The sequence below is a fragment of the Hippoglossus hippoglossus genome, chromosome 16 (genome assembly GCF_009819705.1).
Source record: "Hippoglossus hippoglossus isolate fHipHip1 chromosome 16, fHipHip1.pri, whole genome shotgun sequence".
NCBI classification, from domain to species: Eukaryota; Metazoa; Chordata; class Actinopteri; order Pleuronectiformes; family Pleuronectidae; genus Hippoglossus; species Hippoglossus hippoglossus.
The window spans coordinates 11,659,996-11,676,446 of NC_047166.1; the positions used below are offsets into that span (position 1 = coordinate 11,659,996).

Genomic DNA, 16,451 nt, shown 5'->3' on the forward strand with positions numbered 1-16,451 from the left:
GATTTGTGCAGCTTTAAGTTTAAGTTTTGGTCACTGCTTGCTGCCATACCAGCACTTAGGTTGTGCAAACAGAAGCTATCACTCCTAAAGATACTATGAGAGACCTGTCAGGCCTCTTTAAGGCCTGATATCTCTGCAATGAAGAGTAATTACATGTATTTGATATAAGTTCCCATCAAGATGCATTTGAAAGTGAAATAAACCACTAGCTTCTTATTATGTTTATGTTTAGTAGTCATTTAAATATGGCCTCAACCAACATCTATCAATCTATCATCCTTTTATTACTCATCACTCTTTGCAGGGTACTACACCTCACACTGGCTTCAGTGACTTGCCATGGCTTTTGTTGGCTGTAGGATTGTTATATTCAGATTTGAATCATGGCTGTTGCATGTGTGAGCCTGAACTGAATCAGGTTTTCACACTCACACTGATCTTAGACAACAGATACAGCAGACCTGGTTGGTTGTATGTTATGAAACCAATCAGTGGGTGTTGAGGGCGACAGGAACATCTACTCCATATAAAAGTACCATACACATGCACATTTGTTTAAAAGGTGTACATCTGCTGTGTGTGTGTGTGTGTGTGTGTGTGTGTGTGTGTGTGTGTGTGTGTGTGTGTGTGTGTGTGTGTGTGTGTGTGTGTGTGTGTGTGTGTGTGTGTGTGTGTGTGTGTGTGTGTGTGTGTGTCAGGTACAAGTATATGTTATATTTTGAGTGCTGGGTTGTGTAAATGTATTCTAAAGTCTGTGGCTGATTTTGTTACTGTGCTTTGTTTACCCTAAGGCAAACACACACACACACACACACACACACACACACACACACACACACACACACACACACACACACGCACACACACCCAGGTGACTATTGCTTTCTGCCATGTTGTTCTCCCGAGGGCAATCACAGAGCAGTAACACACACAGGACACAGACTCACACAGACACAGCATCCAGCTCCGCTTTGCAGTTTTCTGTGTGTCCTTCAACTCTTTATGGTCCTTTCAAAATGTATCCTATGGTGTTCGGTGGCACATTTAAGAAAATACACAACATTTTCAAGCACAATTGGTTTTAGCTTGTAAGAGGAAGTGAGTGTACCGGTTAGTTTGATTTAATTTACTCATTTGCTGTTGAGGTTGACAAGGTTAAGGTCATAAAAATGCTCGATAGTTAAAGAGGTTTGATGCCACCTTTTTAAAATAAGCTCGTAATTCAAATTCAGCCGAACCACATTTACAATCATCTGTTTTAGTTTTCCCCCCTGAGCTTTTTCTCCCTGTCTTCCTCCATCCCTTTGTATCTATGTCGTCTGCCACTCCGATTATTTTTATTTTATCTCCTCTTGTTTGTGTTTGTTTGTGTTTGTTTGTGTGTGACCATGACTAACAGGTCGCTGCTGTTCAGCACTGCAGCCAATCCCTCCAGGTCCTTCTCCCTGCTGCTTGTTTAGCGACCTTGACAGCCTTTCTCTGTCCCTCTGAGTCGCACTACCCCCCCCCCCCCCTTCTCTGTTCCTTCTTACCCCTCTATTTTTCTCTCCCACCTCTTTAATGTCTTTTTCTCTCTTCCCCCCCGCCCCTCTCTCTCTTTCCCTCTCCCTCTGATCTCCTCTACTCTCTGTTCTTGCTCTTGTCCCGGTCTTTTCTCTTTGCGCCATGTTCAGCAACCTTGACAGCCTTTTTCCATCCCTCTAGGACAAATCATCTCTGCTCACCCTCTGTCCTCTTGTCTCTCTCTCATTCCTCTCCTTCATCTCAATGACTTCACTCTTTTTCTTTCTCTTCATCTATTCTTCTTCCCCTCGTGTATCTAACCCTCCTTTTTACAACTAACAGTTAACCTCAGTGTTAATGTCAGATACAAACTAATACAAGTCCAGTGGATTGTGTCAGTATTGGTCAAAATACTGTATGAGCTTAAATGAACCTGCTGAACTCCGCAGGGTGACGCTGCACACTGATGCGTAACCATATTTAATATAAAATGATTTTTCAGTTTTTCTTAACTCTAGTGTGTAATAAAGTTTTTTTGGGATGTAAAATGTCTGCAGAGTTAAAAAGTCTGTTTTAAAGGGAACTCTTCTCCTTTAAATACAATACAGCTCCCGAAGCTCCTGAAACACCTTGTTAGTCGTCCAGTACTTTTAATACTCCTGCATCATTGTGATGTCACTGGACATCATCCCAATGCGGTTGCATTATACACGCCTAGTGTCTAGTCTGGCACTTCCCCAACAAAGCCTGGTAAAGTTGACCAACCACAACAGAGTGGGCCAGCTGGCCCATCAGAACAGACCAGGAGGGGGCCCTTAAAGAACCAGGAGTTAAAACTAAGTGTTTCCGACAGATGCTAATAAGAGGGGCTGCAGCAGTGAGCAGTTTGAGGAAACCGATGTGTTTTCTGAACATTAGCGCATGTAAACCTTTTCAAGAAGTGACCCATTTATGATTATGTTTCCAATAAGTGCATTTAGTCATGACACAATGTCTCATAATGTTTCCAGTGTTAAGTTTGGCACCAGATTCAGATTTTGTTTAACCCGGTGTATATTTGAACATAGAAGAAATTGAAAAAATTTAATCGTTTGTGTCCCCAAAATCTTTGACACATTGTATGTTAATTTTAGTCCTTTGTTTGTGAGTCTATTCAGGCTGTCGCATTGTATTGAATCGTTTTACTCATCCTTCATCAAGCCTCCAAATCTTTTTGTTTTCTCCTGAGAAATATTCAACAATAGCAGAAGCATGATCTGCTACATTGTGTTAATACCCGCAATGTACAGGTTGAATCATTTACCTGAAGGCACAGAAAAACAATCGAACCCACTGAGAAGCATCCCTAGGCCAAGTGATATTGATAGACACTGGGAGTGTCGGTTCACTGTATCACATTGCGATGGAACATTTTACTTCTGTGGTTGTTTCTAAGGCAACTGCAGCATGCTTCCTTTTTATGTTTCCGTCAAGGTTGCATGTGTTGTATTTTGTATCATGAGATGAACACAGACTCTTTTGGCCCTCGCACCTGAAGCCATTTCCCACCGAGCACCACTGTGTTTGATTCTGTCAGAGCAGTCATTATGAGCAGAGGCTGTATTAAGGCTGCTGTGACTGAGTTTTACTCCAAGCGAGTGCTGAGACTCCCACTAGGAAATAAACTCTGAAATCACTTCAAACATCGTCTAGTGTAAGATCAGCATGAGCCAGCAAACCCTTTGACTCACCTCCTCCCATTTGTCTATCTCCTCCCCCCCGCCTGCCCTCTCCATCCCTTCTCTCTCCCCTCTCCAACCTCCCCACATCTTATCCTCTCTATATTGCACCTCTCTTCTTCCTCACTTCCTCCCTCCCTCTGTCTTTGTCCTGTCTTCTCACTTACCCCATCTTCCTCTGCCTCTCCCCTCCTCTTTCTCTTGCTCGTCTCCTAATCCCTCCTCTCCACCCTAATTTAAACTCTTTGAAGCCTTCAATAAGGCTCCATAATAAGCTTCTCCCTCTCCAGGCAAGGAAAGGGAGCAGCCTCCCAGTTGCATTCTGCCACTGTGTGAGTGCCGGCGTGTTTGTGTGTTCTCTGTTTATTAGCGTCTCTGCTTGTGAGCTTTAATGCCTATGTTTGTGAGTGTAGCATGTACAAGTATGAGCGTGTGTGTGTGTGTGTGTGAGTGGTGTGAACCTAAACGCTGAGCAGAGAGCCGTGAGGGGAACAGAGGAGCACATTGTGGAATTGAATACAACTCCGCTGCAGATTAAACTGTATAAGTAGGTTATTGATGCAAACCGTTCTTCAACAGCTAAAATTCAGTTAGTTATCACTAAATTGAATTGAATTGAAATTTTTTGAGATTCAAAATGAAATCGGCGGAACAGAAATGAGTTGAGTTCCTTATTGAGGACGATGTTAAAACTTAATGCTCGGACCAATTTGCCAACAGGAGATAAGATATTTGGATGATGCCAAACTGTGCCACTGATGTCATTCAAGGATCTCATTCAAATACCCAAGAGACAGAGAGGATCAAAAAGCTGGTTTAAACTCCCCCACCCCCCCACCTCACCAGCCCATGGCTCATTAATTACACATACTAATATTATACTCAAGGGAAAACTCTTTCACTGGACAAAAAAACTAACAAGAATTCCTGCAAATCCTGCAAAATGTCTGATGGAGATAAAAGTGACCCCCGAAGCCACAGAGGACTGGTTCTACTGTGTAGGACATGGGACATGTTTCCATGGGAGTTGTGGGAGCAGCCTTTGCTCCGCTCATCCTAGTTATCTCAGACCAATGAAAATGATTGCTTCATTTAAAGGACATATGTAGCTGCAAAGCAAAAACATGTTTCTGCTAATATTTAAAGAGCCCAAGATATAAAACTTTATTAGTGCCATTTTACATGATATCCCAGATTAGCTGACTTCACTAATGTAAAGCCATGCTGTCCAGAGATGCTAGATTCGAAAGGTGTTTATTGTTTATTCTTCACAATAACATATACACCTGTGAGAAAATTTGGAGAAATTATCATCATGAGCATCAAGCCCCTTACCCTTAACTTAACCTAATATAATATATATAATATATAATATATAATATATATAATATATAATATAAAATATCACGAAAGGCCTATCCCAAACCCTAATGCTAACCCTAACCTTACTATGTTGAAATGGCTTTAAACTAAATATTTGTCCATCGACACACACAGGCATTAAAAATGGCCACAAAGCCTTTAGCACTGGTCGGACACACATGGACACGCACAAATTAGCCAGCACACAGTATGTACACACACTCGCACACTTATTCAGACAGCACACAAAGGCACATTGCCCATTGGGCTTACAGTGCAGGGACACACACAGACGCACACTTCCTGATCCATGGCTTTATCTTCATGATGATAAGCAGACTGCTTGGTAGTCATTACCGCTAGCATAACTGTTTACACCAGTTAATCAAATTAGCATGTCGCACACACACACACACACACACACACACACACACACACACACACACACACACACACACACACAATTTTAGATGCATGCATGCAAATAGAGACACACTCATATATATACACACACACATACACACTGACACAGGATATGTAAGCATAGAGAAGGGCTCAGAGTTTCATGAGAGATTAATTATCTCTGTCCTAAAGCAAGAGGCAGAAAGGTGGAGGGAAACAGGAAATGATCTCCACCCCTCTGTAGGAGAGATATAAATGAGATAAATACAGAGAGATGCTGAGAAGCCAGTGGGTGGCAAACCGACAGACAGGAACAAAGGATATATACAGGAGTTGAACTTGCTCTTCTCCTCTCAAAACTGAAATCTCAGAGCACTCTGTGTATCCAAACAAATAACAGACAAACAGTGACAACCAGAGCAAGAAGCCTGGAGGCTGTAAGAGAGCTTTTTATATGTAGCCGTGTCTGCGTGTGTTGTCTCCAGGCCAGCGTTTTGAGGCGATGGTGATGGGAAGTTTAGTTTCCAGTAAGGTTGAGGTGAGGGAATAAATTAATGAGAGAGATACTAAGGGCTCTGGGAAAATAATATGGAATGAAATCCAGAAAAACAAGGATAACTGACATTTAAGGAACTTCTTAAAAAACGGATCAGGAGTCATTCGCATTTAAAGAAAGTTAAAAGCACCTGTTTGAAAGAACTGACCAGTTAACTGACCCTGGCGCATCTCTGCTGTCTGCAAAGTCAAGTCCAGAGAGATCTTGAGTCTTTAAAGTGGTCAAACCAAATGGACACTGGAGGATCTTCTTCTCCATGACAGCTGTGTACAGCCTTCATCAGCTGATGAAGCTCATGTTGTTTTATTGAAAGCTCCAGAACAGCTGCAGAATCTACCTCAAGTAGAAAACTGTTTTATCCAGTGGCCAAGTTTGCTTAATCAGATTCTGAACAGAAATTCAGGATCAAAGGTTTTGCAGAAAATATAAACAAGAAAACTTTTATTTACTGCTGTCTATAGTTTTCTGCTCTTGGATGCACTTATCTTTCAAAGGATGGTGGAGACAACAGCCATGTAGAATCAGTCTATGGGTAATTGAGTCCATGGAGACGGGAGGTTACAGCTCAGTGAGAGAAACAGACCTGATCGACTTCAAAAGAGCAACTCTGTTACTGGTGGGTAACCAAAGCAAGCTAATCACTGGGAGAGGACAGTGTTGTCCCGGAGTGAAAGACGCAAACAAACAAAGAGGGACACAGTCTGAAATTCATTGTGTTTACCTGTATATCACCATAGTCTGCGAAAATCAATAGATGCTTGACAAAAAGATCCTTGCGTCAGCATAAAATAGGGAAAAATGAAAACATTTGTCACAGCTAGTCAGTGTTTTATCAGGAGCTTTGTACCGTGCACTCGTGGAAATAATGAGTTTGGCAAGTGACTCAATCCAATAACAAAAACAGAATTTACGCATTCTATTTTTTCTGCAGCTTTCCATAAGCAAGGAAATGAGAAAATGGATTTTAATTGTTTTATGATTAGCACAAAAAAAGGGTGATAAAGAAAACAATTAGATGCGTCTCCAGTGATGTTGCTGTCTCGGAGATGGTGATGCATCAGTTTACACTGAATACTGGAAGTTGTTCAATACAGGAACTCTGGCTGACTGTTACACTATTTCCTTCTGCAGTCCAAAGACTGCACTGTGAAGATTAATGAAGAGTAGGAGCCTTGTGTGTGTGTGTGTGTGTGTGTGTGTGTGTGTGTGTGTGTGTGTGTGTGTGTGTGTGTGTGTGTGTGTGTGTGTGTGTGTGTGTGTGTGTGTGTGTGTGTGTGTGTGTTTAGACTGTGCATTCTGCTGTGCCAGTGTGTTTTCATTTTGCGTGTGTGTGTGTGTGTGTAACAGTTACTGTGTGTACACGGCTTCCTTAAACAGAGACAGTGAGAGGATGAGACAAATTAAAGCAGCTAAAGCTCAGATTAGCAGGCAGCCATCTATTCTGTGATCCCATTTTACAACAGCTGTACACTGCACAGCCATGCATTATAAATACAGTTTCCTGAAGGCTTAGACAGAGTGGGGGCATTATCAATGCAATATTTATTTTAAAAAATAGGTTGTCATCTGCAACAGTCATTCTCAGACATTGGGAGGAAGAAAAGTGAATCGACTCATTGATGAAGTTATGACCTGAAGTCCTTCACATTTCTGTCAGTTATCACACTGCACCATAATAAACATTGGTAAAATAAGAGAAACCGTGAATGGATTTAATCTGCAGTTCGTCTCTTCCTCCAATAAACATCTGACAATGAAAAGACATTTGGCTGCTATACAAAATCTTTGTTCGGCTGGACGTCTCTGTCCCAGAGTCGATTCCTCCTGCACTCTCATTCCTCTCCCATAATTATTTTCTCAGACGCCAAACACTTTGCAGGCTTCCGTCTTTTGGAGCTCAGCGTCTGACAGATGTAATTCTTGGCTGTTAGACAGAGTTCCTGTTTCGTTTCAGTACATTTAACACTCTGTGGCAGCAAAACCTGTTAAACCAGGTGATTTGCTATAGCCTAGCAACATTTGGGTTACAAACACGCTTTTACTGTTAAAGTAAAGCAGACAGCTAATACTCCACTCTCTTGGGTTGAACCAGAGCCATCTCACATGTAACATGACATATTGTATCGAGGAGGAATATCCACAGCCTCACAAGCACAGATAGAGTCTATGGTCTGAGTTTCATCTGTTAAGGCAGTTCTGAAGAGATGGGGAAAACGTGTGTCAGTGTCAGACTTAAAAGAATGAGAATATTGGAGGCAATAGCTGATGTAGTTCAAATCAAACTTGTAAAAACCAGTAGGAAAGATTAATTTCCGCATTTTGGGCCAGCACTAAATGAATGCACCCAAACATACAGTAAGCGCCCAGTTGAATATATACACAGAGACTGTCAGCTCGCACTCGTACACACCGACTGCAGAAAAGAAAGAACCCCTGCCAAGTCCTGACAAAAAAAACAGGCAGGGGAAGAAAGGTACAAAAACACTGGATGGAAAACAAGATGGGATGAAAAGTAAAAGAAAAAAACTGAAAATAGCAAAGACAGAGCTAAATCCAGGGAAACTGTGTAAAGAGACTGAAATAGTGTGAGGAATAGAGAAATGGAGAGAAAGGATGATTTAGACTGAGACGACATAATAGATGAGAATTAGCAAATAAAATCTGGAGTGGCTGCAAGGACAGCGACGTACAGTAATACTACGTTTGTATTCATATTGATGCATTGATTCAACTCAAGAGCTAAATAGTGCTGCTTTAATTTGAGTTCTCTATTTATTTGGATACTAACATTTGCTTTTTGATTTCGAAGAAGAAAAGCACACTATATGATTAAAGCTGTGTGATACGACCGTAATGTCACATCCCATTCAATAGACAGGACTGTGGTCTTAGACGTTTGGAGCCCACTGTAAGTCACTTCATATCAGATAATAACGTTTCAGTCGCCTCGAGGGCCAGGATATGATTGAAGCGAACAAGTTTGTACAATGTGTTGTGCTGCCATTGCACAGAGGTGTGCACAGTGTCCAGTTGTCTCTCCTCAGACAGGCAGGCTGTTGTAATCAAAGTGATGGAGGGAGTAGTGTGAAGATCGGAGAACAAGAGATTGAGAAGTTAAAATTTTGTCACTTTGACAGGCTTGGGGAAATTCACGTGTGGAGTTGGTTTGCTCTTCAGATTTTCCTTTTTCAGAAAGTTATAAACATTTTATATCGTGTTTGACCATCCATCCATCGGCTGGTTTGTTTGAAGCACATTGACCCCTAAACCCCACAAACCCTAGTCTCTGTTGTCAAAGTCCCCTCCTTGTGACCTCTGTGCAGGAAATGATGGCAAAAACTGAAAACATGTTGCTGTGTTTGCAAAGTAAGCCACAAACATGTATCCTCCAAAAAGGAATAAATGAAGCAAATAAGAAAATTTGGAATCTAATTTGTCGGAGATAGGGTTGGATAATGACAAACAGTTGTTGTTTACTTCACTGGAAAATAATCAAAAGATTACATTGCTATAGCATTGGTGATGATCCAACCTAAATATCAATATGAAGCTTGTTTCAGGGCAGAAAATGTGCCATCGTTTCATTTCTTCATCACGCTCCACAGAGCTGCAGTCAGTGTGAATGGCAGAGTGAGGAAGGCAGTGGAGTGTCAGTAGGAGGCAGTCAAAGAGACAGAGCTATTGTGCTAATTGTGGTCTACCCCTGGTGTGGGTGGAAATGAGATCCTGAAATAACTACTTCCTGGTTCTATTTTCAACAGAGGTCAGTGGCGGAGGAGTACCGCATGCTGAGAGGTGCGATGTGGCTCTGTCGGTTTGACCCACACCTGCTGCGTATCCTTCACTCGAGCACCAGAGGGTGAGTGTGTGTGGTGGTTGTGGGGCGGGGGTGCATGCATATATGCAACATGTCTCCAAATACAAACAGGTAACTGTTATCATGTGCCCACCGTGTGTGCGTCTGCGTGTGTGTGTGTGTGTATGACCTTGACTGGGAGTATGTACAAACACAGCCCTGCCTCATTGGGAACAAACATCTGTTTGTGTTTTGTTTTCTCTTCCACACACAAACACACCAATACTCTTGATGCTCTCACACTGCTTTAGACACATGTCATTTGTTAAACTGACCCCAAACACACACACACACACACACACACACACACACACACACACACACACACACACACACACACACACACACACACACAGAGAGAACTCATATCTCACCCATTAACACATGCAAATAACTGTACACGTGCTTCCACAACTCATCAAGCACATATGTAAACAGATATACCAAAATTGTTTAACCTTGTAAATCGACCCCGCGTATTCTCTTTCTCTCTCTCTCTCTCTCTGACACACACACACATACGCACACAAACACACACACACACACTGTAGAGCTTCAGTATAGCATTGAGTCATCAGGCTGCGTATGCGTAACTCCTCTCATCTCTTCTCTTCCCTGCTGGGTCCATAGTACTGTAAGTGAAGGTCACAGAATCATATAAACCTTTACATGAACTGTATCCACACATGCATGCACACACTGTTTATCTGTGAACTTACAAGTGGACATATAATTATATTGTTGTTTGCTTATTATTTATGTATGATATTTAAACTTCAATTGTGTATAACTATCCTTCCAATTCTGTGGCTATAGCAGATAATATAACTGGTGTGTGTGTGTGTGTGTGTGTGTGTGTGTGTGTGTGTGTGTGTGTGTGTGTGTGTGTGTGTGTGTGTGTGTGTGTGTGTGTGTGTGTGTGTGTGTGTGTAGCTGTAAGGGGCCTGTTTTCTCCCCTGCAGGCTGGTTTGAATCGATAGCACTGGAAAGTGCTGAAATAGCAGCCAAACACACACACACACAGAGAGAGAGAGAGAGAGAGAGAGAGAGAGAGAGAGAGAGAGAGAGAGAGAGAGAGAGAGAGAGAGAGAGAAGGGTGACTCACTGGAGCTGAAAACATGAACAAGAATGCTGACTTCTGAAACAAGGCAAACAGAAAGAGCCAGAACCAGATAGAGAAAGGAGATCGCAGCTCTGACTTTAGACTCATTTCTGCACAAATTTCTCAACGAGATTCAGTAATACTGCATTTCTCTGTGTGTATTTGTGTGTGTTTAGTAGTAGTAGTAGTAGTTTGAGTCCATTTGTTAATATTCAATATCAAAGAAGTTACTGGGGGATGTAGTCTCATGAATGCTTTCCTCTGATCCATCTTCCATATTCTTCTATCTTTGCCTCATCATTAAAAAGCATTGTTATGACCAGTTGTATGAAAGTTATATAATATACTATACAGGTGCAGGTAGGTACAGTGGCTGTAACTTGTGACCTTTGTCTCTGAGGCAGTAGAGAGATTACAAGGCAGGTTTTATAAGCCTCTAGTTTGTCTGTCTGCCTGTCTGCTGTGGAGAGAACAGCCCTGACTCAACCTTCAACTCTCTGACCATCCTGTTGATGCTCAAATAAATATAGTTACATAATATAAACGAAATGTAGAAATCCCCTTGGTGGTTCGGGTAGAACAGGAATTTAGTGTTGAGCATGATGTTAAATAGACCTTGTTCACTCACATTTTGATACATTAGGAATGACATGTGTAAAACATATTTATTGCTGAATCCCACTCAGCTGCCTCAGTATTTTGGGTGCTGGTGTTCACGCTGGTTCACCCTCACACTGTCATGGTTTACAGGAGCTGGAACAGAGCCACTGTTGATGATATTAGTTACATCTACGAATTTTCTTCTCTGACAAGACAGAATGTTTGGTGTGATTGTCGTATATTTAAGCAGCAGTGATGTTGAAGATGATGATGAAGGAATCTCCGCGGACACCGTTCTTGCTTGTATAATAAGGTTTATTACACAGAAGTTACAGGTCAGGACGGGTACCGGCACACCCGGAGACGTTCTCGGCCAATTCAGAAGTCTGAGTCGCCGGTGCCGGACAAGCATTCATATAGGGAACTTGTTTACGCCCAAAACTTGAGATAAAATGACATCATACATAGGGGCATCTAGTTCGAAACATGCTTCCTACTTGAAGATGGGAACCTCTCCACCTAACAGGTCAAAGAGCATTCTCAGGAAGAGATAACTAACAAGTAACATATTGTAATAACACTTAGGGAGTCTGAGAGTCCAGAAACCAGGCGCCGCTAGCTGTAAACATGTCATTATGTTTTACACACGTGTCAAAATGATCCATGTTAACTAAATACACCACATATTTCCCCCCTTCGAGACTTCACAAAGTCTCGAAAGAACAAAAGAATAAAACATACAAGTGTATAATCATGACAAAAATAACAATCCGTCCTGTAACATAATTGTAATAATAAAGCAACTGTATGGAGCGTAAAAGTGAGAGTGAAAAACCCATCAGGCAGCTATCTTTCCTGAAATATCCATCAAACAAACTAGACGGGAAAATTCTCTCACGGCCCCTCTGCCTAGGCGACCATACATAGTACTCCATACCAATGAAATTAGGAATTTTAGCAAATTGTGCAAGGAAATGATTTAAGCAAATACATATGGAACCCTCAGCAAATCAAAACAAAACAAATGTCCAAAGTCAGGCTGGTCGACCCATCGCACCTTCCAACGGACCTTTTCCTGCCTAGCCCCTCTATCCCTAAACACCAAGAAAAAGAAAACATCTGAGGTCCCAGTATATTTACCCAATAACAGAAAACATCATTTTCCTAGCAATTAACACACAGAGAATATAGTTCAATTTTAATATTATTCATGCGTATATATAAGAGAAAACATAAGAATGTATAACACTGTAGTTTCTCAGCAGCATTGATTCTCAGTTGTAGTATCGATGACGTGTTGAATCTGGATATCGTATCATACGTCCTTGTTCAGAGTCCTTCAGTCCATTCGTATTGTTCTGTTTGAAGTGTCTGAATCCATTCAACACATCGGAGTCCCTGAACAATCAACCACCCTCACAGTGGTCTTCCCCCAATATGTTCTAGAATGAAAGAAAAGAAAACCAGTATCTTTTGCATACAAAACAGATACAAATCAAACATCAAATATAGATTAACACTCTTTAAGTAAATGTGAATTTATAAGTCATATTGTCCATTTCCCCCCTGTACACACACCTCTAATATAAGAAGAAACTACAAAATAACTAAGCAATAACAGAGGTAAATGTTAGGATTATAATAACATCAGATATTCAAAATGGATATACATCCACCCTTATCACGTCGTCCTCATCAACGTCCGTGTCAGCACCAAATAATAATGACATCTGAGTTTGATCACCGGGCATCACAACTCCAACCCATCTCAATATCATAACCTTCGCAAAGGTCAACAACAGCGTACAAAAACAAAACATCACACTCAACGTTAGAACAAGTGCTGCCAAAACCTGAACTAACACTGCTCCTACTGGCCCTAATTTGTCTTGCAACCAAGCATTTGCAGACCATCCAGCGTTTTCTGACGGGCCAAACGCATCCCTTATAAGCTTCAATGCATCTATAACACTAGTCATATTATCAGAACTATCAGGAATCAAAGTATAGCAAGCATTCCCAGTTAAGTTCAAAGCCACACATAGGCCACCTTGTTTGGCCAAAATATAGTCAAGAGCCATGTCATGTTTTAGCAACGTCAGTCTGTGGCTTTTCTCAGTATTTGACAAATATTCAAAACCTTTTATGGTTGCGTTTGCAAAACCCTGTAGGGTATAGGTAATATTATCAATGTGATCTGCCAAGAATGTCACCCCATACCATGGAAATAATCCTATAGCCCACTTCTCTGCTAAACTGATTCTCCAATGGTACGATTCCAAATTGTTAAACTGTGCCATCTCCCGTTTCTTCCTACTTCCGGAAACGACATTAGATTGGACCTCATCTGGCCCTTTTCCCTTCTGCATAGTAAAAACCTCATATGGGAGTTTCAACGTTGCCATATAACAGCATCCTGTCCACCCATACGGTAGAAATATATATGCCTTATCACCACAAACCCACCAAATATCCTTGAAATTCCCTATAGTCACATTCCCAGGCAAACTTTGGATCTGCACCCTTAAAGTTATATTCTGTCTCTGATGTGGTACATCAAAAGTTACTTCATACGAATCATTACTCATCTTATGTCCACGCTTACCCAAGTCCATCATATATTCGTCACAATCTGATATCCCCATAAACATTCCCGGCCCATCATGAGTATTATTTGAACAAAAACAGCTGTTAGCTCTCACTGATGTCACTTCCATTATATCAGGGACCGCCGTTTTGATATTTTCATGCTGATCAAGTAAATTTACATATGGTAATTCCCCCAACCAAGAACAAGTAAATCTAGACTTAAACAGATGTACTGACAAAGCCATCACTATATCTTCTGCTGACTGCTGCTGATACAACAGCCACGATAGTGCATAACTTTGGCATATAGCGGTTAGTGGGTCTGGTACAGTCTCTAAAATTGAAGGCCATGAGTTCGGCGATGGAATCTTTACCACACATGGACCATTCCAATTCGTAACCGATCTTACGGAATGCGTTAATTGCTGGAACCATAAGTTCCTACTTGCCCATGGGTCTGCAATTTGTAATACTGAAGGATCAAACCCAAACGCCTTCCATTTAGTTTCTCTCTTTTGTAATGTATGGTATTGATCAGTCATATGTTCTGGTGTCCGATCAGAGTTAAAGAAATCATTATCTACGTCTGAAATAGTCCTCTGAGCTGTCACAGATGAATCTGCATCATTCTCTTCCATCATCTGTTCTCTAACTTCAACAATCTCATTACTACTGTTCACCCTAGGCTCTATCTTTAACATTAGCTTCTGGGTTACATTAACCACATCCTTAAATGTCAAAGGTGTCATGTCAGATGTCTGCGTCACATTTACAAATGTCGTAGACGTCAAAGATGTCGTCACTGTTGTAGCATTCATCCCCTTCAAAGTCATAGCTAGAGTAGTAGCCTGAGTTGATGTATGAACACTCTTAGTTGTTTCTGGAGCTAAAGTAACAAGCTTCATCTGTGTACTATTCAGCATTGGAGTAATTACTGTGGTAAATTGTTCCTGAACCCCTTTAGTAACCGTGAAAACTCCAATAGGACTCAAATCTTTTATCATGAGTGTCACTTTACGAGTTATATGACCTTTTATCCAATAATTTTGATATGGAACAAATTTAAACTCCGGTTCTAAATAAGTACACATGTATTCCCCTTGGTCTTCCCATGTAACTTTACGCAGGACAAGTGAACAATCATCTTTAATTTTCAACCACCTCATGTCATTATACAAAACATACTTCCTTTGATCACGAGGCACAATATCAACTTCAGGTCTTGTCAACAACACATCTTCACCACGACTATTTTCCCACTTGGGAGGAATGTTACTACCAACATTCCACCTTCCACATCGACAAGGGAGGTAAGCTGTTCCTCCTAACTTAACTCTGATCACAGTATTCAAAGGAGGTGGCGTTATAGAAATCATCTGAGGCGCCACTGTAGTTAAATGCGATACATTTATACCTTCAATAACTTTTAACACTAAAAGGGTAGATTTCCCTTCCATTTTCCCAGCTTTCGTCTGGGGAGTTGATGTCATCGTCGTCAATTCTCTTGTTTCCCCAACATCTTGGAGGTCTATATTCTTATTCTCACCTATTATCACTAGAGACACTATACGAACTCTAAATCCCAACTCGGACCGCTCACTCCCAAAACGTGGATCATAAAAAGAACACCTATAATCACCTTGATCTTCCTGTTGAGGCCTATATACATAAAGACTACAATCTCCCTCAACCTTCAGTCTCCGTTGTCATTAATTAACGTATACTTCCTTAATGGTGATGTCCCTAACAGAACTAGAACTCTACCATGGCTATCTTCTAACCACATTCCACATACCTTCCTATCTGCCTGAAATGTAAGATTTACATTTCTGGCCTGACTTACTTTTTCTTTCTCCTCTAGCTTCAGTCTCAGCTGTTTCAGCTGTCTTGTACTAAAACTTCCCCCAGTTGGAAACCCACATTCTTTCATCCACACTTGTACTTGGCTTAGTGCTGTGTCACCATAGTTCCTTCGCATGAAGTTCATATTAGGACTACTCAGATCAGTTTATCCAAATCTTTAAATTGTTATCTTTACTGTTACTTATACTCATAAAAATGTCCATTGTACGTGAACCCAAATAAGCCTTGACTTTCTATACTAAGTGGAACACTGAAAAACGCACCACATAAATCTAACACTGTGAAATGTGTCGCATCTGGAGGAATTTGGGCTAACAAAGTATGTGGATCCGGCACTTCTGCTGGAAAATCAGCTATCACTTCATTCACCGCTCTCAAATCATGTACCAGGCGATATGAATCATCTGGCTTCTTTACAGGCAACAAAGGCGTGTTACTCTGGGGATTCTGTGTTATCTTCAAAACACCTGCTTTCAAAAGTCCTTCAATCTGTGGTTCAATTCCTCGGATTGCCTCTTCCTTCAGTGGATACTGGTTCTTCCAAGGAGGTTTGACTCCTGGTCGGAGTTCAGCTCTCACTGGTTGGGCTGACTTCACAAGTCCAATATCAGTACTATGCCGAGACCACAAACATTCTGGAACTTGTCGCAACATCTCTTCTCTCATTAAGTCTGAGTCCATCTTAGCACTGCAAATTGACTCATGTGTCATCCGCACAGTTTGTGGCTTTCCTTGTCCTTGAGCAGAGATCATGATCTTAATGAATCTCTGATCCTCACTCCTCCAGATGGCAAGATTATCTTTTACCGGTATAAAAACAGCTTCTTCTGCTTCTGCCATCATTTCTCCTATATGCTTCTGCTTATATTCTTCACACACCAACAAGGTCACATGTGGCAC

At 41.2% G+C, this 16,451-nt stretch overlaps 1 protein-coding gene and 1 long non-coding RNA gene across 2 annotated transcripts; both read right to left on the reverse strand.

Annotated features, from left to right (window-relative positions):
* Nucleotides 1–1,705: 1,705 nt before the first annotated feature.
* Nucleotides 1,706–12,622, reverse strand: LOC117777137. The gene is made up of 3 exons (XR_004616560.1): nt 11,882–12,622; nt 6,238–6,242; nt 1,706–1,716 (listed from the first exon to the last, which is right to left on the reverse strand). It is a non-coding gene; the product is annotated as an uncharacterized LOC117777137 (long non-coding RNA).
* Nucleotides 12,623–12,873: 251 nt separating this feature from the next.
* LOC117776380 lies at nt 12,874–15,380 on the reverse strand. Its single transcript, XM_034610245.1, has 4 exons — nt 15,251–15,380; nt 14,663–14,698; nt 13,320–14,311; nt 12,874–12,880 (listed from the first exon to the last, which is right to left on the reverse strand). Exons 2-4 carry the CDS (start codon nt 14,690–14,692, stop codon nt 12,874–12,876), a joined length of 1,029 nt encoding a protein of 342 aa, XP_034466136.1. The 5' UTR covers nt 14,693–14,698; nt 15,251–15,380.
* Between the last annotated feature and the right edge of the window lie 1,071 nt (nt 15,381–16,451).

Coding starts and splice junctions, on each gene's coding strand:
- LOC117776380 (XM_034610245.1), bottom strand. CDS start 14,692: ATGATAAAAGATTTGAGTCCTATTGGAGTT. Junction 14,312..14,662: donor ATTTGAGTCCTATTGGAGTT/TTCACGGTTACT, acceptor GAAGAGAATGAT/GCAGATTCATCTGTGACAGC.